The following is a 20,843-nucleotide window of genomic DNA, read 5'->3' on the forward strand; positions in this document are numbered from 1 at the left end:
CGTAACTTGCTTGTAAGTAAAATTTTATTAAATTATTTTTAGTTTGCCTAAATATATGGCGTCCATAAGATTTTGATGTGATAGAGTGAAAAACTTCATCATTTATAAAAAATAAACATGTTTTTATATTACTACCGTCAAAGTTAATTAACATCTTGCGCATGATTATTAAATATCTCTTTTTTTTTTACTCATCTCTAGTATTGTCAAGTGCGATGTTCATATTGATGTCATTTGCTCTGTGCATGTGTATGTGAAGGCGAGGGTCGATGTAAGCTTCAATGTTAGTGTACATCACACATAACTGATTGAGACTTTTTATCACGGATAAATATATATGGGACAGATTACACAGATTGAGTTAGCCTCGAAGTAAGTTCGACACTTGTCACGAGATACTAACTAAACGATACTATATTTTAAAATACTTACTAGCTGTCCCGGCAAACGTTGTTTTGCCATATAATTTTTTTGAAATACCTTCTAGTTAAAAAATAGTTAAGGGTTATCACTAAGGGATATGAGAAATAGATGTTGGCCGACCTACTCAAAATGCTCATAAAATTTCATGAGGAGTACGGGAACGAACATTGTGACACGAGAATTTTATATATAAGATATAGATGAACATCTAAGACCCAGGCCAAAGTGGCTGTTATATTAATAAATAATACGCCAAATCGATATAGTTTCTTATCTATAAAAGATTATTAGCCTAACATGAGGCCTAACTAAGAAAGTATGAATCCCAATTTGACTATTGCAAATCAGCCTTCAGTCTCGTTTTGCTACACACCAACAATCAGTGTGTGCGCGTGCGCTGTCAATGTGCGTGTGTGTGTGCGTGCGCAGGCGTGTACTGCGAGCAGGCGGGCGCCGCGGGCAAGGCGCTGCTGTCCGAGCTGAAGGCGCCGCCCGAGAGGTGCTCCGCCTCGCCCTGTCTCCACGCCGCCAGCTGCCAGGACACGGTAACTATGTGTTGATAAATCCGGTCTCTGGCTTCCTCTGGGGGGAGAGCACTTGAGGTTAAGTAAGGACGTCGGCGGTGGAATCGGTAAGAATGTGCTTAAAGGCACCGGTTCGAATACCAACCATGTACCAATGACTATTTTTGAAGTTATGTACGTACATTTTGTAATGGTCCCGTGTGGTTCCCGGCACCATTACAAAAGAATAGGACCACTCCATCTCTTGCCCACGGATGTCGTAAGAGCCGACTAAGGGATAGACTTGGGATTCCTCTTTAATGTAAATCCCTGCCAATCTAAGGTCTGCCGCGCCGATGGATGCATGGCTAGGGGCGAGCCTAGTCTCGAGCGTGCCACTTCCGCCATGGGGTTGGGCGACCCCCAGGTAATGGCTAGCCTTACCCTGGCATGCGGGGCTCTGCTGGGGCGGACAAAATTTTTCCCTAGCGTCTCGTGGGAATCGCATTATGAACCTTAAAAAGCATAGAAATGGCGGCGATGGTGTCCGCACCCCATCACGTCTCGTTCCCGGCGGGAGCGGTATGCGGTCTGCTGAAAGCCGCTTTGCGACGATGAATGTAAGAGGAGGAATGAAGGATAAGATTGAGGAAGTATGCCAGATGATGGATGAAAGACGTTTGGATGTGTTGTGCGTGAATGAAACGAAGCGGAAAGGATGCGACGCGACGCAGCACGGCCCTTACACGGCGTATTGGTCTGGAATTTCCAGTACCAGCCGAGGCTGTCAAGGGGTCGGTCTAATTCTTTCTGCACGAATGGCTGAGTGCGTGAATGAGTATGAGTGTGTCAGCCCTCGTCTTCTATGGATTAGGCTGAAAGTTGGAATCACTCGGATCTTCGTTCTAGGTGTTTATGCACCTTGGGATGTGGGTTCGAGGGGTACAACATCAGCAAAAAGCGAAAACGAGGAGTTCTGGAATAGTGTAAGAGAAGTATTGAAAGTTACCAAGCCAAATGAGAAGATTATTATGTTAGGTGATTTTAATGGATGGGTGGGTGTAAAGCGTGATGGATATGAAAAGGTGCTTGGTGCGTTTGGTGACGAAAAGGTGAATGATAATGGAAGAAGTGTATTAGAAATTTGTCTAGAGTGGGATCTTTTTGTGTCGAACTCAATGTTTCAACATAAAGAGATCCACACCTACACAAGAGTGGAAGGTATTTTAAAAAGTATGATAGACTTTGTGATTGTAGATGAAAGATTGAAGAACAAAGTGCTGGATACCCGTGCATATCGCGGTGCTGGCATTGACTCGGACCATTTACTGGTGATATCCCGGATAAGGGGTATCTTCAATCGCTGGCGGCACAGGGTAAGGGAGCAAACCAGCGCTTTGGAAAGAGTAAAAGTAGAAAATTTGCAAGATATGGATGTAGGTAAGAAGTATATTAATAGACTGAAGGATGAATTTGAAGATTTAGAGGAAATGAGCGATATTGAAGATGGATGGAAGGAATTTAAAGAAAGAATTGTGAAAGTAGCTGTTGAAGTGTGTGGTGTAAGTAGAAGAAGGAAAGGAAAAAATCACAAAAATGCGTGGATGAGTAAAGATGTGCAAGAACTGGTGCGATTAAAGAAGAAAGCATGGCTGGATTTGTTAGCAGCAAAAGCTAACTTAAGAATGCCAGAGGTTATAGATGAAGATGTGAATGAAGCACGTAAGGAATATAAGAAAATGAAAGATTTGGTTAAGAAAGCTGTGATTAGAAAGAAAGAAGAGTATAAAGAGGATTTTGATAAAAGGCTATCAGAAGACTTTCAGTCAAATCTGAAAGTATTCTGGAAATCCGTAAGGTCAGCCCGAGGAAATACTATAACCAGAGAGCTGACTAGGATCAGATGCCAGGATGGTAGCGTTGTGAAAGGAGAAGAATGTGTACTAAAGATATGGAAGGACTATTTTGAAAGTTTATTTGAAAAAAAGGAAGGAAATAAGAAAGATTTCTGCTATAGCGAAGAAAAAGAGAATGAGATGGAAGGCGAAATTGAAATGTTCGAAATTGTGGAAGCACTTAAGAGTATGAAAGCGGGAAAGGCTGCTGGGTGTGATAGAGTGTCGGTCGAGATGCTTAAAGCAGGAAAAGGCGTAGTAGCTAGTCAGTTGTACTGCCTTTTCAATTTGTGTTGGAGAAGCGGCCGAGTACCAAAAGATTGGTGTAAGGCTGTTATCGTGCCACTTTACAAAGGAAAAGGGTCACAGCTGGACTGCAAAAATTATTGTGGTATAAGCCTGCTTAGCGTCGTCGGCAAATTGTATGCTAAGGTATTGATTAATAGAGTCAGGAATGAAACTGATGACAAAATATGGGATGCTCAAGCGGGATTTCGAAAGGGAATGGGATGTACTGATCAGGTCTTTTCCTTGCGGTGCATAGCCGAAAAGTTTTTGGCCAAGAGTCAAAAAGTCTATTGCATATTCGTAGATCTGGAAAAGGCCTATGACAGAGTTGAGAGGAATGAATTGTGGTCAGCACTTACTATGCATGGGGTGAGCAGTCTCTTAATACGAGCACTGAAATCCTTATATGAGGATTCGAGTGCTTGTGTCAGGATAAACGGAGCGCACACTGAGTGGTTTAAGATTGAGAAAGGCGTTAGGCAAGGATGTGTTGCGTCACCGTGGCTGTTCAACCTATTTATGGATAGCTGTTTGACAGATTTGAAAGAGTCTAAAAGTGGATTAAGGATGAATGAGTTACTCGTCAAATGTCTGCTCTATGCCGACGATCAGGTTATACTGGCGTCATCAGCGGAGGAGTTACAGGAGATGGTAAACTGTATGCACGAAGCTTTAAAAGAGAAAGGAATGAAAGTGAACGTAAGTAAAACTAAAACACTGGTTTTTGAAATGGAGAAAGAAATGACAGCATGTAATATTTTGATTGGAGGAGAAAAAGTGGAGCAAGTGAAAGAGTTTGTATATCTAGGATCAAAGTTTACATCAGATGGCAAGTATGATAGTGATATTGAAAGGAGAGTGAACGCGGGGAACATGGTGAATGGAGCTTTGCATGCCTTTATGAGCAGTCAGAAACTATCCAAAAAGGCTCGACTGGCTGTGCACAGGGGCGTGTTGGTCCCGACATTAATGTATGGGAGTGAAAGTTGGGTATGGCAAAAGAAGCATGAAAGCAGAATAAATGCAGTGGAAATGAGAGCGTTAAGGAGTATGATGGGTGTGAAATTGAGTGACAGGATAAGGAACAGCGTGATAAGGGAATGTTGTGATGTGAAAGAAGATGTAGTTACAGGAATAGAAAAGGGTATGTTAAGATGGTTCGGTCATGTGGAGAGGATGAATGAAAGCAGGTTGACTAAGCAGATATACAAGGAGAGTGTGGAGGGAAAGGTCGGAGTGGGAAGACCTAGACGAACGTATCTTGATCAAATTAAGGACGTCCTGGTAAAGGGTCAGGTCAAAAGTACCCGAAACCGCCGAGCTTGTATGAAGAGAGTTATGAATGTGGACGAAGCGAAAGAAGTATGCAGAGATCGTGGCAAGTGGAAAGAGGTAGTCTCTGCCTACCCCTCCGGGAAAGAGGCGTGATTTTATGTATGTATGTATGTATGTATGTACGTACATTAGTTTGATTACTATCCGATGCTCTTACGGTGAGGGAAAACATCGTGAGGATACTTGCCCAAGGTTGCGGAGATCAGACGGGAGATCCAACGGCAAGGTCTTACCCCCGGCTCAGCTCCAGAAAGGTCAGAGAGAGAGTAGTCCTTTATCTCTCTAGAATTGATTTATAATCAGATATCATAGTCTTGAGACGGTGGCAAATTGACTCGTGAAATAACTGAATGCGGTGAGTACTTGAAACTAGATTTGTGCGCTTTCCTTGTGTATTGCAGCTTGACTTGTAGATTTTTGTATTTGTTTGAATTTTGTTTCATTATGATTTTTATGCACGTCTTTTACAGTTTAAGCTTTTTGAATTAATTTGTAGTTTTTTTTTAATTCTCATATTTGTTCGAGCATATAAGTGCATTGTGCAGTGTGGTTCCATAGGTCCACTCCTTCTCTTTCCCATGGATGTCGTAAAAGGAGACTAAGGGATATAAACTGGGGATTTCTCTTTTAGGCGATGGGCTAGCAACCTTTTTGAATCTCAATTCTATATTCAAGCCCAAAAGCTGAACGTGGCCTATCAGTCTTTTCAATACTGTTGGCTCTATCTTCCCCTGAAGACGTGACTATATGTATGTATAAAAACATTCAATCATTGTCTTAGCTTAATTGATTGTGTTTTCGTAATTGTGAGAACTATCAATTAAAACACGTATATCTTGTAAATCACAAAATAACATTACTCGCCTTACAGCACAAAAGGCGGCAATTAAGCGTCAATGACAGTGACATAAGATAACAGATCTCTACAGTGATTTAAGAATATTGGGTCAAACAAAATTCTTATTGTCTTTGATTAGGTCTACCTCTGTACCAAATAAAGTGTAACCAAAAAAAAGTTACTTTTTAAAAATATATTTCGGTAAGGGTTTCACAGTATTTAACTAGATCACATATTGCATTCACAGCACACGAGAGTATTATTGAAACCACGAGTATTTGTTGACTATGAATTGAATTTCAATGCAATACACCAGCACCAAGTACTTAGTTATTTTGGGCTTTGATCAAATTTTATTATAAAAGATATATCACAAGTATTTATTTAGTCTTTATATCGGGTAAAACCAGTTTATAAAAAAACTTTGGATACATATATGTGATTTCTACACTTGGTCAAAAATTATCAAAATCCAAATTCCGTTGCATTCAATTTGTAACACTTCAATATCCACTGTTTACACCAGGCGGTGGGTTTCCGCTGCGAGTGCGAGGCGGGGTGGTCGGGGCCTCGCTGCGACTCCCCCGCGGGGGAGGCGGAGGCGTGCGGCGCGCGGGGGGGCTGCCTCAACGGCGGCGCGTGCCTCGACGGCGCCTGCGAGTGCCGCGCCGGCTACGGGGGCGCGTCCTGTGAGCTGGCGCTGGACTGCCGCGCCGCCTCGTGTCAGCCGAGGCAGGTTGGTGACGTCACACTAACTTGTCGTCCTAAAGGCTTGTGTATAACGGAGCAACATCACGCGGCATCGCCTTGTGTCAGTTTGATACCGCTTCTTCTGCACTGACGCCTTGGAAGCGGCAGTAAACTTAGTTTTAAGTAATTTATTTGACGTCAAACAATGTTGTGAAACCAAACGTTTTGACAATTATTAAGCGATATGCAGTATCCTATAATAATGAATAAAAATTTTGAATTTTGTCATATTGCGGCATCAAGATGAGACAGGTCACAATTTTCTGTTACACAAAATAAATATATACAGGACAAACAACATTGAGTTAGCCTCGAAGTAAGTTCGAAACTTGTGTTACGAGATACTAACTCAACGATACTATATTTTATAACAAATACTTATATAGATAAACATCCAAGACCCAGGCCAATCAGAATAAGTTCTTTTCTCATCAAGCCCTGGCCGGGATTCGAACCCGGGACCTCCGGTGTCACAGACAAGCGTACTACCGCTGCGCCACAGAGGCCGTCAAATAATGAAACAACTATATTTGTAAGCCATCGTCTATTAATAGTAATAATAGTTTTACAGTACATCCTACTTCCCCCGAAGTAAGGAAAAATGTTTCTTCTTGCATCAGTCTAATAAGAAATTAACTCAATTTTAAACAATGAGCTTACGTCTCTTACACTCCACCATTTAATCACGATTTTCGATTCCGTAAGTAGTTACATTCTGTGTTCAAACTCATAAAACAAAAGTAAATCTGAATGTTCTCGGCCAGGAGTGCGTGGAGCAATCCGGCGCGTGGCGGTGCGCAGCCCTGGCGGCCGACTCGGCCTGCGCCTCGTCCCCGTGCCGCAACGGCAGCTGCCTCGCCCTGGACTCCGGCCTGTTCCGCTGCCAGTGCTCGCCCGGGTACACCGGTATGTATACACCTTTAGGCTGGTATCTCACTCCTCTATTGTGAAGGCTGTCCGCCTGTGGAATGCTGTAACGGTTTACATACGAAATGCCCGGGCAGTTTCTAAGATCTGGTTAAGTCTATGTTTCTACACTTTTCTTATTTATATCTTGTACATATATGTAGGTTGTCATAATTATATGTATTTAATTTGTAGAGATATATTTTGTTAGTTGTTTATTTATGTAGGTATATTTCAATGTAGTATATATTTATATTCTGTTTATATTAGGTTTAGGTATATTTATGATTTATATTCTATATTATGCTAATTTTAATGAACATGAAACTTCACATTTAGATCGCCTTAAGCAATGACACTATGCGATTTAGTAGTAGCTAGATATATTCGCTGCAGTGTTATAATTTATAACAGAAACAACTTAATGAGTTAAGTGACGGCTTTAGTGATGATTAAAAAACAAAAAATATTTTTGAAGATTTAATATAATTCTTCAAATTACAACCTACAACTTTTAAAATCACGGATCTCCAGTGAACACCTTGCCCACCATATAGGCGGGCGTGTCCTGCAACCGCTTGCCCTTCAAGTTGACGGCGTACGGCAGTATCGACGGGCACCGCCGGTGGAGACCCCGCCCCGCGACCGTCCACCCGCGCAATGTGCATCTCGTCTCACCTTTAGCAGTCACGGACACCCACGCAGCCGAAGACAACACTACGTCCCCGCAGCAAACCTTAGGACCCTCACCCACAAACTCGAAGTCTTCACTCCCTTTCTTCAATCCCGGCCAATGCTGAAGACGCTCGGCTCCACCCGAAGGCACTGCGAATAACTCTGTGCCTAGAAACGCTTCGTACACCTCATCGGCGTGGTCAGTGTCCGTCACTGTTATAGGGAGCCCCTCTGAACAAAATACTGTCAAGCGAACTGGGTGATCGGTGCGCAAGACATCGACCCGCGCCAGGCCGCCGATAAATATAGTCGAGCCTTTGTGCAAGTAGTAGGTCTGAGGCCGGATCACCTTCTTAGGCAACGTCAGAAGCAGCTCTTCAGTACTCAACAGAGACAACACCTGATCAGGATGCATCACGCCCGGTGTATCGTAGAACCATTTGCTTTTAGCGAACAAAAAGTGTTTCTCGTCTATCACCATCAGTTTCCTCAACTTCTCGGCCACCTCGGTATTCTGTATGTATTCTTCAGAGAAGGACCTTCCGATGTGGCCCATCAGAGTTGGCGGCTCCTTGGGCGTCATGCCTTGAAGCTGGGCTTTCCTAATTTCCTTTTCAACTTTCATTAGTTTCGCCTCTGCTTTCAGTCTTCTTGTTCTTTGATAGATTTTCCATCCGGACGGCCTGTTTATGGGGAATTTGAGTAGATGCAAAGTGGTTCCAGGCCACCTGCTGACAGTCGCTCTCTTGACAATGTCGGTCGCGTGCACCTTGCAGTAATCTGACTGCAGCAGCGCATTGAACAAGGAACTTTTGCCTACGTTGGTACAGCCCACTAAGAACACGTCTCCTTTGTACAGCCAGGTTTTGAACATGAATGAGATGAGGTCCTCGACCCCGTAGCCTGTCTTGGCTGATATGAGGCCGATATACTTGATGTTGGCAGTGCCCAGCTTGGTCTTCTTAATTTCCTCAATAAGAGACATCTTAACCCGATTCAAGTATCCAATGCTGTCGCCAGGTAATAAATCTACCTGAAATAGAAAAAAAAAGAATTTACTAGCCACACACTAGTCTCTGCCTACACCTTCGGGAAAGAGGCGTGATTTTATGTATGTATGTATGTACTAGCCACATGAATCCAGTAAGAACTTCATTTCTCCATCCATCCATCCATATAATCATGTCTGAATCCCTTGCGGGGTAGACAGAGTCAGCAGTCTTTAAAGCCCGACAGGCCTTCAGCTGTTTTGCCTAATGAATAGAATTGAGCTTCAAATAGAAAGGCACTTCACTTCTCAATTGTATTTTTGGATTGTTTTATACCACTAATTTCTATCATGTAATGAAAATACTTACTTTTATATTTTTTAATTACATTTGACTAGGTAATAAAGTAATAAAAAATCACCTTGTTTCCAACAACAATGATGGGTCTGTCAGTGCCTATAATGTCCACTATGCCTGGCCAGATGGAACATGGATAGTCAAGCAGGTCTACCATTAGAAGCACTAGGGATTTGACATATCTGAAACAGGAATTAAGAGCTCAGTTTCTTAAGTTTTTCATGCCATCACTTCTATTTTGTATGTGTTCCTTGGAGAAGGACTGTCTGGATGTGATTCATCAAATTTAAAAATTTCGCCATTAATATTAAGAATATTATTTTAGATGTTCAGTCTTTCTAACAATACTTTAATATTGTTTAATACAGAACTGTTTGTTGATTTTTGTCTGAAATGTTTCGATAGAAATTAAAACTGCATTTTCTGAAATAACTAACTGAACTTATATTTTCGAATATTGAACATTGTAACATTGCGCTCTTCTCCCTTTTTAAATATATGGTCAATATTTTTTTTTTGTTCTTTTTTTTTCTAAGTGGCCAGCAGTAGGACTTTCAAATTAATGTACAAATATAATAAAAGTTTAAAATGATAAATTGGTGCATAAATTGAAATAAAGCAGTAAATTCAAGTTAGCTGACCTGATAGATTGCAACAATTTCTCATACTCCTCGGGCTCTACTGTCACATCAAGTGCTATATTGTACTGCTTGAGGAAGTGGCAGCGCTGGCACTCAGTTTTCTTCAGCTCCATTTGGCTCCGGCCACTGAACAGTTCACTGGGAAGGTAACCTGGGATGGACGGGTCACTACAGTGCAGCAGTGCTCCGCATCCCCCGCACGGCACGTTACTCACGTTTATTGTAGGATCCGGGGTGCCATACTGCTTCACCCATTCAGTACTTTCATCATCAGATTCCTCCTCCAGTCTTGTGTCATCAAAGTGTTCATAATTTGTCATCCATTTTTTTATATTACTTCTATCGAATTCCGCTTCATTATCACTTGCTACATTGTCACTCGGTGAACTCTGGAATTGATCATCTTTGTTGTGTGTGATCTCCACATTGGTTACATTAGAGAAGGGTAACTGAAACACTTCGGAATTACTCTCTTCTTGTTTGACGGGCGTATCCTCTGCCAAAAGTCTGTCTTTATCGACGTAGTACTGTAAAGCGACGGGCAATGGTGGCAGACTCTTTATCTTTTGCTCTTTCGCAAGAGATTCTTTAGCCCTTTTTAAGGTTTTCAAGTAATATTTGAAGTGACCTAACTGTAATTTTTCGTGTTCCAGATAAGAGTTAAACCTTATCTTTTCCTTGTATCGCTGCAGTAGAGATTGGAAATCCTCTTTTTGGTTGTTTTTATCATTTTCATTGGCATTTGTTGAAGCGCAGACATAATTAAATCTTTTGTACAAAACATTGTGCTTCCGATATAACCTCAAAATGCTTCGTGTTGTGTAAATCATACTGCAGATTTTATAATAACATTACGTTCTTAAATGTTTACCAAAGTAATGGTATTACAGTAATTAGTAACAAAAACTTTTCACGAAACATATTATAAATGTAATTCAAGGGACGAATGAAACTAAACAAAACAAATTTGGGTCAATCGATACTGTCACTGAAGATTTTCATTGTCAAGTTGACAGCTGCTGACGGACGTCATCAATCAACTTGAAAGTATTTTTCTATGTCAAGCATTGAGAATTAACTTGTACAGCCTTTCTGTTTAATGTTTTTTTTACCAATCTAAATATATATTATTTTATGGATTTGAATCTTTTAGCATAAATATGATATGTTATTTTTATAACTTATGATAATATCTGAATTGATAGTATATACGTCGCTGAAGTTACGTTACTTACTGCTATCTTAGTTAATTAGTCACACATTGCGATAGTTATTTTATGGATAATTTGCAATTTATAATGCTATTTAGAATTATACTATTTTTAAAAAAAAAGTTCCATCGAAAATTTCACAATACAGACACGAGAACACACCTGTGTAAATTCATTGAGTAATGCAATGTGACTAATTTGCTCTGTTAGATACTTGAGCTCCAGAAATAGTAACTACAGAATCTTTTTGATAATTAGCCAAATGGACAGGATATTTCAAATAGTAATAATGTCGATAGCGTTAAGGGGTGAGTTTGTACCGTCACTGACCCGACATTTTTTATATTTTTTTCCTTATGTTTTTTTTTCGTCGCAGGTCGACTTTGCGACATGGATATAGACGAATGCACGCGAAATCCGAAGATTTGTAACAACGGAGTGTGCCTCAACAATCCTGGCTCCTACCAATGCTACTGCAGACCAGGTACATATTAAAAAAAAATAGTTCTTAGTTTGTACAATTTTGGTATAAACAATATATGTACACATGATAGAAACGACTAAGGTGACCCACAAATACGTTTTTACTCTGCGCAGGCTATACGGGCGACAGCTGCGAACAGGATATAGACGAGTGCCTGTCATCGCCCTGCAAACATGGCGGCACCTGTCTGAACTTGGAGAACAACTACGAGTGCACTTGTATGGTCGGATTTGAAGGTTGGTTCCGTTTATTTTAACTTCAGAAGTTCTTTTTTTTTCATTAATTATCTACACTACAATCTTCTCTCTCTTTCTCCTGGTGTTAGTACCAGTTACATCCTCACCCCTCTGGAACAAAAAAAACCTTTGTGTAAAGACTCGCCCAATCCAGGTGCATAATCAAAGTCGCACCCCGGCGGATGCAACCGGGACTAAAAGCCAAGAGGTAGACATCCACCAATCTTTTCTTTCCAACTTGTCAATTATGAGTCTCATGTCTTCTCCCCAGGCAAGGACTGCTCAATAAACATTGACGAATGCGCCGCGTCCCCGTGCGCGTCCGGAGCGACCTGTGTCGACGGCATCGCGTCCTTCACGTGCGTGTGTCCCGAGGGGCTCTCCGGCCCGCTGTGCGACACCGACATTGACGACTGCGAGGTGAGTCAGCCTGTCCCGAGGCGGTGTCAGTGTCATCGCGTCCTTCACGTGCGTGTGTCCCGAGGGGCTCTCCGGCCCGCTGTGCGACACCGACATTGACGACTGCGAGGTGAGTCAGCCTGTCCCGAGGCGGTGTCAGTGTCATCGCGTCCTTCACGTGCGTGTGTCCCGAGGGGCTCTCCGGCCCGCTGTCTGATGATGTGACATGCCCATTTAACGACATACTTATTAAACTAGCTACAGTTCTTTTCAAATATAGTTAAAATATTTCAATTGTTTTAGACACATTAATCATACCTACCTCTTATTACATACATACATATAATCACGTCAATATCCCTTACGGGGTAGACAGAAACAACATTTTCGAAAGGACTGATAGGCCACTTTCAGCTGTATAGCTTAATGATAGAATTGAGATTCAAGACTCTATATGTGCCGTGTGGTTCCCGGAACCAATATAGAAAAGAATAGGAACACTCCATTTCATTTCCCGTGGATGTCGTAAGAGGCGACTTAGTGATAGGCTTTTAAACTTGAGATTCTTATTTTAGGCGATGGGCTAGCAACCTGTCACTATTTGAATCTCTGTCATAAAGCCAAACAGCTGAACGTGGCCTGTCAGTCTATTCAGGACTGTTGGCCCTGTCTACCCCGCAGACGTGACTATATACATACATATATTTACGTCTATATCCCTTGCGGGGTAGACAGAGCTTACAGTCTTGTAAAGGCTGATAGGCCACGTTCAGCTATTTGGCTTTAAGATAGGATTGAGATTCAAATAGTGACAGGTTGCTAGCCCATCGCCTAAAAGAAGAATCCCAAGTTTATAAGCCTACCCCTTAGTCGGCTTTTACGACATCCATGGGAAAGAGAAGGAGTGGTCCTATTCTTTTATGTACTGGTGCCGGGAACCGCACAGCACGTGACTATGTATGTTTGTATGTACAGACTCTATATATATGTGGGAGAAGTTTCGTTTTTTGTTTTTATTTTAATCCTTTTTGTTAGCTGACCTCTTACTTATTTTTACGTTGGTAACATTAAGATATAGAATAGTGAGTCTGTGGTACGATGTAAGACGTTATAAGATGTGCTTTTAAGAAGTCCAATAAAGTAAGAAGATTCACGATATAATTCCGCACTGTTTTACTTTCGTTCCCACATATATTTCTCGGCTTTCAGTCCAACCCTTGCGAGCACGGCGGCCGCTGCATCGACGCCCTGAACGGGTACCGCTGCGAGTGCTCCGGCACCGGGTACTCGGGGGCGGAGTGCCAGCTCAACATCGACGAGTGCGCCTCGGAGCCCTGCCAGCGCGGCGGCTCCTGCGTCGACGACGTGAACGACTACCGCTGCGAGTGCCACAGGGGGTACACAGGTATGTGATGCGGGGAGCCCTAATTATAATTACCTGCAATTTTGTGTAATACAATTCTAAATACATACATACATACATAATATGTATGACCATATTATGCTAATTACCTGCAATTCTGTATAATACAATTCTATATATATATATATATATATATATGGTCACGTCTATATCCCTTGCGGGGTAGATAGAGGCGACGGTCTTGAAAAGACTGAATGGCCACGTTCAGCTGTTTGGCTTAATGATAGAATTGAGATTCAAATAGTGACAGGTTGCTAGCCCATCGCCTAAAAAAGAATCCGAAGTTTGTAAGCCTATCCATTAGTCGCCTTTTACTACATCCATAGGAAAGAGATGGACTGGTCCTATTCTTTTTTGTATTGGTGCCGGGAACCACACTAAATTTTTATTCATTGTTATGGGACATTTTAAAATCACTCAATAATTGTCATTTCTTTTGGTTTTGATTGACGTCAAATAAATTTCTTTAAACTAAGTTGACTGACGCTTCCAAAGCGTCAGTGCAGAAGAAGTGGTAACAAACTGTACTGCTGCATTTCTCACAACAACGTTAACTTCACAATTATCCAAATTTAGACTTTTACCATGGATCCTGAATTGGGTGGGTCAGGTTTTTACACGAAGCGATTCCCATCTGACCTCCGCAACCTTTGCAGGGGAATTTAACCCGTATTGGATCGATCATGGTCACACATCCAGCTGTCTGAATGTTCAAGTTTCCTCGCGATGTTTTTAGAATAACATTTAAACTCAAATCATCATCAATATTTCTACCAACCCAGGCAAGAACTGCGAAATCGACATCAATGAGTGTGAAGGTGAACCTTGCAAACATGGCGGCGTGTGCCTGGAGAGGAGCAACGCTAGTCTGTACCGCAACGAGCTGCTGCCTGTCCCCGTGGGGCCGCACCCGTCCATGAAGCTGCCCCCGTCCTTCTACAGTCGGTTCTCCGTTGAGAACGCTAGCGGGTGAGTGCGGATATACCGTCGAATGATGATAGAATACAGCTTAACGTGACTCTTTTCGAGATTGTAGGCTCTGTCTAACCCGTAAAGGATGAAGTAGTGAATATATGTATAAATTATTATTTAGAATCGTGTTCAGCCAATGTTACTTGCTAAAGTATGTTTGTTATTGGAGAGGTTTTTTGTTGTATTTAAAGTTGAGATAACAGTAACCGTGTGCCGTGTGGTTCCCGGCACCAGTATAAGAATAGGACCACTCCATCTCTTTCCCATCGATGTCGTAAAAGGCGATTAAGGGATAGGCTTATAAACTTGGGATTCTACATTCAGGCGTCACTATTTCAATCTAAATTCTTTTATTCAGCCAAACAGCTGAACGTGGCTTATCAGTCTTTTCAAGATTGTTGGCTCTGTCTTCCCCGCAGGGAATTTAGACGTGACTATATGTATGTATGTATGTACAACAGTTACATAGTAAAAGTAAAAAGTCATAAATTTTTGATAATTTTTAATATGACGGCAATAGTTTTAATATCTTTATCTATCTAGTACACTTCTTTTTTATTTGTATTGTGATGTTTCTTTTGGAATAGTATTTTTCGGAAATTGACAGAAGTATCTATCACTATACTTTTATTTGTATTATTGTGCAAACAGGTTACAAGGGCGTTTGTTACAATTTTTTTTGATCAGTCCCCTGCTTCCCGCCTTACAGGCGTACAAATATCAGTACAATATTAAAAACGTTCACGTTAATATGTCCAGATACGAATGCGTGTGCGTTCCGGGCACGACGGGCGCCCGCTGCGAGGTGAACATCGACGAGTGCGCGTCATCCCCCTGCGGCCACGGGAGCTGCGTGGACGACATCGGCCGGTACCGCTGCGAGTGCTCCCCTGGGTGGGAGGGGGAGCTGTGCGACGAGGAGATCGACGAGTGTCAGCGCTACACTCCCTGCCAGCGAGGTACAGTGTTGTCTGAGATGGCAGACGTCATCCCCCTGCCGCCACGGGAGCTGCGTGGACGACATCGGCCGGTACCGCTGCGAGTGCTCCCCGGGCTGGGAGGGGGAGCTGTGCGACGAGGAGATCGACGAGTGTCAGCGCTACACTCCCTGCCAGCGAGGTACAGTGTTGTCTGAGACGGCAGACGGCGTCCCCCTGCCGCCACGGGAGCTGCGTGGACGACATCGGCCGGTACCGCTGCGAGTGCTCCCCTGGGTGGGAGGGGGAGCTGTGCGACGAGGAGATCGACGAGTGTCAGCGCTACACTCCCTGCCAGCGAGGTACAGTGTTGTCTGAGACGGCAGACGGCGTCCCCCTGCCGCCACGGGTGCTGCGTGGACGATATCGGACGGTGTCGTACACAGATTGATCTAGAAAGTTCGAAGCTTGGATTATGGGATACTAGATTAAATATAAGTTTGTATGTATGTTAGAAAATCATTATTTTTCAGTACGAGTTGCTGACTTTTGTGTTGCAACTCAAGTTGAGTAAAGCTTGTTTCTCCACGACGCTCTTTCGAAACTAATACTCGTATAGATTCATCGTATAAGCAATACAGTACTTGGGTGACCGAACAGTGCTCGGTGGACGTCAGAACTGTCAATTTTTTTTTAAATATTGTTTTTTATCTGATCGTACCCGGGTACTCTCTGACCGCTGGACCCCCCCCCCCCAGGCCGGTGCTACGACGGGCGCGCCACGTACCACTGCAGCTGCGAGGCGGGCTGGGGCGGCCGCAACTGCTCCGTGCCGCTGACGGGCTGCGCGCGGCAGCCGTGCCGCAACGCGGGCACGTGCCTGCCCTGGCTGCACCGCGAGACGCAGCAGCGGTTCAACTGCTCGTGCGCGCCCGGCTTCTACGGCACCACCTGCGAGAAGGTAGCCAGCGCTCACATTCAGATACACGGGCTTTTGTTATAGTTTTCATGGCCCGACCCCCTGGATCTTTGACCAGGGATGTGTGAGACTCCTAGCAACTAGTGCGCCAGTTTAACCATTAAAGCTCTGTGATGCCCATAACACGGGCTTTTGTTATAGTTTTCATGGCCCGACCCCCTGGATCTTTGACCAGGGAAGTGTGAGACTCCTAGCAACTAGTGCGCCAGTTTAACCATTAAAGCTCTGTGATGCCCATAACACGGGCTTTTGTTATAGTTTTCATGGCCCGACCCCCTGGATCTTTGACCAGGGATGTGTGAGATTCTTAGCAACTAGTGTGCCAGTTTACCCAGTAAATCTCTGATGGCCTTCTTGCCGTTTTGAAGGCATCATTGGATCGTATGGTATTCTACTCTATGATTTCCCGTCACGCCTAGAATCTGACTGTTATTGTATATGACCAGACAAATTTATAAATATTTGCAAATTGACGTCTGTTGCAAAATAGTGTAGTGTAGTTTGTTCCGCCGCTCCTTCTACACATGCGCTTTGGAAGCAGTAGTAGATATACGTAATTATATTAAAGTGATGTGATGTCAATAAGTGATATCTTGTATCCAATTTTGAAAATAAATCTATTCTATTCTAGTCTATTAAAAATCTTGAAACTTCCATCACATTACGGCCAATTTAAAAGACAACATCCAAAAACATACATTCAAATCAATACTGACCAAACAATTCTGTCCACAGATCACCACAATGTCTCTAGAGAAGGGAAGCTACGCGGAAGTGAACACGTCCAGGGAGGAAGGCTACGACCTCTCGTTCCGGTTCAAGACGACCATCGGGAACAGCCTCCTGGCCATGGGCTCGGGGCTCACGTACTTCTTCCTCGAACTCTCCAACGGGAGGCTGAACTTGCATTCCAGTCTGCTCAACAAGTGGGAGGGCGTCTTCATCGGCTCCAACCTGAACGACAGCAACTGGCAGAAGGTAAGCTCTGATGATGACCAGCCTTTACATACATAAATACACTAGAGGCCGCTCGCGACTTCGTCCGCATGGAAACCCTATCAATCCCGCGGGAACTCTGGGATAAAAAGTAGCCTATGTGTTATTCTGGGTCTTCAGCTACCTACATACCAAATTTCATGGTGATCGGTTCAGTAGTTTTTGCGTGAAAGAGTAACAAACATCCATACAAACTTTCGCCTTTATAATAGTAGTAGGATATAGTCTCATCTATATCCCTTACGGGGTAGACAGAGCCAATAGTCTCGAAAAGACTGAATGGCCACGTTCAGCTGCTCGGCTTAATGACGGAATTGAGATCCAAATAGCGACAGGTTGCTAGCCCATCGCCTAAAAAAAAGGATCGCAATTTTATAAGCCTATCCCTTAGTCGCCTTTTACGACATCCATGGGAAAGAGATGGAGTGGCCCTATTCTTTTTTGTATTGGTGCCGGGAACCACACGGCACAGTTTAATTTTTTAATGAAATAATTTAGTATAAGCTTATAAAGATTGTTCAGAGCTTATAAAGTTTGTTCACATCGCACGCTATTTCATTTCTTATTCTGACCAACACATTTGTAGCTTGCTAACTATTAAAGAAAACTGATCATTGTTCCACTCGTCCAGGTGTTCGTGACCATCAACTCGTCGCACCTGGTGCTGGCCGCCAACGAGGAGCAGACCATCTACCCGATCAGCCAGAACGAGGCGTTCAACTCCAGCGTGACCTCGTTCCCCAGCACCCGGCTGGGCAACGCGGGCTCCTCGTACGCCACGCTCAGGCACGGCCCCAACTTCTTCGTGGGCTGCTTCCAGGACGTCGTGGTCAACGGGCAGTGGGTCAGTAGGGGAGCTGGTGTTCTAGTGTGTGGTGTGATGGGGAGATGAGCGAGCGTGATATATGATAATGTAATGTTCAATTCAGTCAGGGATTTTTAAGACAGGAGTGAACACATGCACCACCTTAGACATCAAAATTCAAAATTAAGCGAATCAAGTCATATGTTTATAAACTCTAAGCTTAAACCATTAAAGCAACAAATTTCATATTTGGAGATCAGCGTTATATTATTAATTTGTGCTGATAAAAGATTTTTTTAAAAACAATCTCTTACAGAGTTGCAAAGAGAGTTTTCTGAAAATAATCTTAACAGATCTACTTAAAAGCCACAAATGCCGAGAACGTCTTGGAGTTCTTGAAAATATAAGAAACATAACAAATAATCACGTCTATATCCCTTTCGGGGTAGACAAAGCCAACAGTCTTGACAAGACTGAATGGCCATATTCAGCTATTTGGCTTAATGGTAGAATTGAGATTCAAATAGTGACATGTTGCTAGCCCATCGCTTTAAAGAGGAATCCCAAGTATATAAGCCTAACCTTTAGTCACATTTTACGACATCAATGGGAAAGAGACGTAGCAATCCCATCCTTTTTGCCATTATTACCGGGAACCACACGGCACTTGTTATTCTCGAGAATGCTGTCTAAAAACAATAATTGGTTATCCACAGGTGCTACCGGAAGACTCGAACGCCACGAGCGGCGAGGCGGTCACGGAGGTTATAGAGGAGGCGGACAGCCAGCCGGCGGAGGGCGAGGGGGGTGCGGGCGGTGTGGGGGGTGGGGGGGGCGCGCGCTGCGAGCTGCGCGGCGTGCGCGCGCGCTGCCCGCGCACCCCGCAGTGCGCGCCCAACCCGTGCCGCTCGGGCGGCGGCTGCGAGGACGCCTGGACCAGCTTCGTGTGCTCGTGCCCGCGGCCCTACCTGGGGGACACCTGCCAATACAGTAAATATCAATATAATATATATAAACAATACAGTAAATATATAATATACGGGGCAAATTACACAGATCGAGTCAGCCTCGAAGTAAGTTCGAGATGTTGCGAGATACTAACTCGACGTTACTATATTTTATAATAAATACTTATATATAGATAAACGTCCAAGACCCAGGCCAATCAAAGAAAGTTCTTTTTTCATCATGCCCTGGTCGGGATTTGAACCTGGGACCTCCGGTGTCGCAGACAAGCGTACTATCGCTGCGTCACAGAGGCCGTTGGCCGCCACAGTGAGTTTGTAAATTCTTTATTGCATATAAAAATAAATGTTACAAAAATAGAATAATAGGTCATTGGATTCAGAAAAATATGTACAACGGTGAACTTATCTCAATCGGGATTTGTTCCAGTCAACCAAAATAAAAAGGAAAATTCGTGATCAAGAAGACAGCGCACATTTAAAGCATTGAGGATGCGTGACAACAAACAATTAATTTTAATTACGAACTAATTCATAATAAACCTACAAAAATAAAATATGTATAAAGTGACATAAATATAAGTACACTCAAATGTTAGATGCATCAGTATTCAGTCTTTTCATTAGTGTTTTATAAAAACTAAGGTTAAGGGCAGATAAATCTACATACATACATATATATCCCTTGCGGGGTAGACAGAGCCAACAGTCTTGAAAAGACTGAATGGCCACATTCAGCTATTTGGCTTAACGATAGAAATGAGATTCATACAGTGACAGGTTGCTAGCCCATCGCCTAAAAAAGAATCCCAAGTTTGTAAGCAGCCTATCCCTTAGTCGCCTTTTACGACACCCATGGGAAAGAGATGGAGTGGTCCTATTCTTTTTTTGTATTGGTGCCGGGAACCACACGGCAGCGGCAAAATAAATGTCTTCTATTCTAAATCGAATGTCCTGCCCCCCTCCCCCCCACAGACTACACAGCGGCCACGTTCGGGCACGAGGCGGCGACGCCGCGCTCCGTGGTGACGGTGCTGGTGCGGGACGCCGCTCGCCGCGCCGTGCACGCCGCGCTCGACATCTCCATGTTCATCATGACCAGGAAGCCCACCGGCCAGATCTTCTACCTCGGCTCCTTGCCCAGGTCAGTGGGGGTCGTACCCTGAGGCGTCAGGTACCAGCGGAGGCGTCAGGTACCGACGGCATAACCTACGCTCCGGAGTACGCAGGAGATCGAGAATACTTTCTGATGCTCGCGGTCACCCATCCAAGTGGGGACTGCGCTTGGAGTTGCTTAACATGTGTATAACTGCTACCGTGTGCTGGTGCCATATATTCTCCTGTTCCTAATTACCAGGAAGTCCACCGGGCAGATCTTCTACCTCGGCTCCTTGCCCAAGTAAGTGGGGGTTGTCTTGACACTGAGGTGTCTGACACAGGCACCTATAAATATATACACGGTGACATTTAAAACAACTGCATCCTTTTAAACACAGACTATACCCATGCTTCTGAGCCGTTTGAGCCTATTTTTATTTAAATTAAACGTCATCATTTTCACATTTAAAAAACCCTCAAAAACTACGTCACACGCTTTGTTAAAGACCAATATTACAAAAAGAAATTAAAACTAAACACGTAAATAAATGTCTGAAAATAAATTATTTTTCTAATATCAAGATCAAGTAATAGTACAGAGTTGTCGAGATCGCTCAGCTGAATGAATTGTGTCGTTGACCTCTGAATCTTACGCGTCACTTTTCCGCCGGCCGGAGTGATATTACGTATTTAAGATCCCACGATCAAGTGTACTCATCTAAAGGATATTTAAAAACGTTAAAAGAAAAATATCGGTT

General features: G+C 43.3%; 2 protein-coding genes across 2 annotated transcripts in view; one reads left to right on the forward strand and one right to left on the reverse strand.

Moving 5' to 3' along the window:
* Positions 1–20,843, forward strand: part of LOC106132935 (protein crumbs) — a 73,282-nt gene that overhangs the window by 27,172 nt on the left and 25,267 nt on the right. Inside the window, exons 13-27 of the mRNA XM_060954684.1 lie at positions 853–968; positions 5,809–6,018; positions 6,797–6,938; positions 11,188–11,295; positions 11,409–11,531; positions 11,803–11,951; positions 13,140–13,335; positions 14,136–14,322; positions 15,085–15,444; positions 15,477–15,604; positions 16,001–16,203; positions 16,957–17,199; positions 17,849–18,061; positions 18,739–19,012; positions 19,963–20,131. Coding sequence (XP_060810667.1) covers positions 853–968; positions 5,809–6,018; positions 6,797–6,938; positions 11,188–11,295; positions 11,409–11,531; positions 11,803–11,951; positions 13,140–13,335; positions 14,136–14,322; positions 15,085–15,444; positions 15,477–15,604; positions 16,001–16,203; positions 16,957–17,199; positions 17,849–18,061; positions 18,739–19,012; positions 19,963–20,131 — 2,821 coding nt within the window. The remainder of the gene's footprint in view (positions 1–852; positions 969–5,808; positions 6,019–6,796; positions 6,939–11,187; positions 11,296–11,408; positions 11,532–11,802; positions 11,952–13,139; positions 13,336–14,135; positions 14,323–15,084; positions 15,445–15,476; positions 15,605–16,000; positions 16,204–16,956; positions 17,200–17,848; positions 18,062–18,738; positions 19,013–19,962; positions 20,132–20,843) is intronic.
* On the reverse strand, positions 7,406–10,568 carry LOC106132933 (nitric oxide-associated protein 1). The gene is made up of 3 exons (XM_013332504.2): positions 9,601–10,568; positions 9,024–9,141; positions 7,406–8,646 (listed from the first exon to the last, which is right to left on the reverse strand). The coding sequence occupies exons 1-3, from the start codon at positions 10,428–10,430 to the stop codon at positions 7,459–7,461; spliced, it is 2,136 nt and encodes a 711-aa protein (XP_013187958.2). The 5' UTR covers positions 10,431–10,568; the 3' UTR covers positions 7,406–7,458.

This window comes from Amyelois transitella, chromosome 4 (genome assembly GCF_032362555.1).
Source record: "Amyelois transitella isolate CPQ chromosome 4, ilAmyTran1.1, whole genome shotgun sequence".
In the NCBI taxonomy this organism is placed as follows: domain Eukaryota; kingdom Metazoa; phylum Arthropoda; class Insecta; order Lepidoptera; family Pyralidae; genus Amyelois; species Amyelois transitella.

What these genes read in the sequence shown, in the direction of transcription:
- LOC106132933 (XM_013332504.2), bottom strand. Translation starts at nt 10,430, where the DNA reads ATGATTTACACAACACGAAGCATTTTGAGGTTATATCGGAAGCACAAT. An exon ending in AAATTGTTGCAATCTATCAG is followed by an intron (nt 9,142 to 9,600) that starts GTCAGCTAACTT and finishes TTCCTGTTTCAG; the next exon opens with ATATGTCAAATCCCTAGTGC. An exon ending in TCATTGTTGTTGGAAACAAG is followed by an intron (nt 8,647 to 9,023) that starts GTGATTTTTTAT and finishes TTTCTATTTCAG; the next exon opens with GTAGATTTATTACCTGGCGA.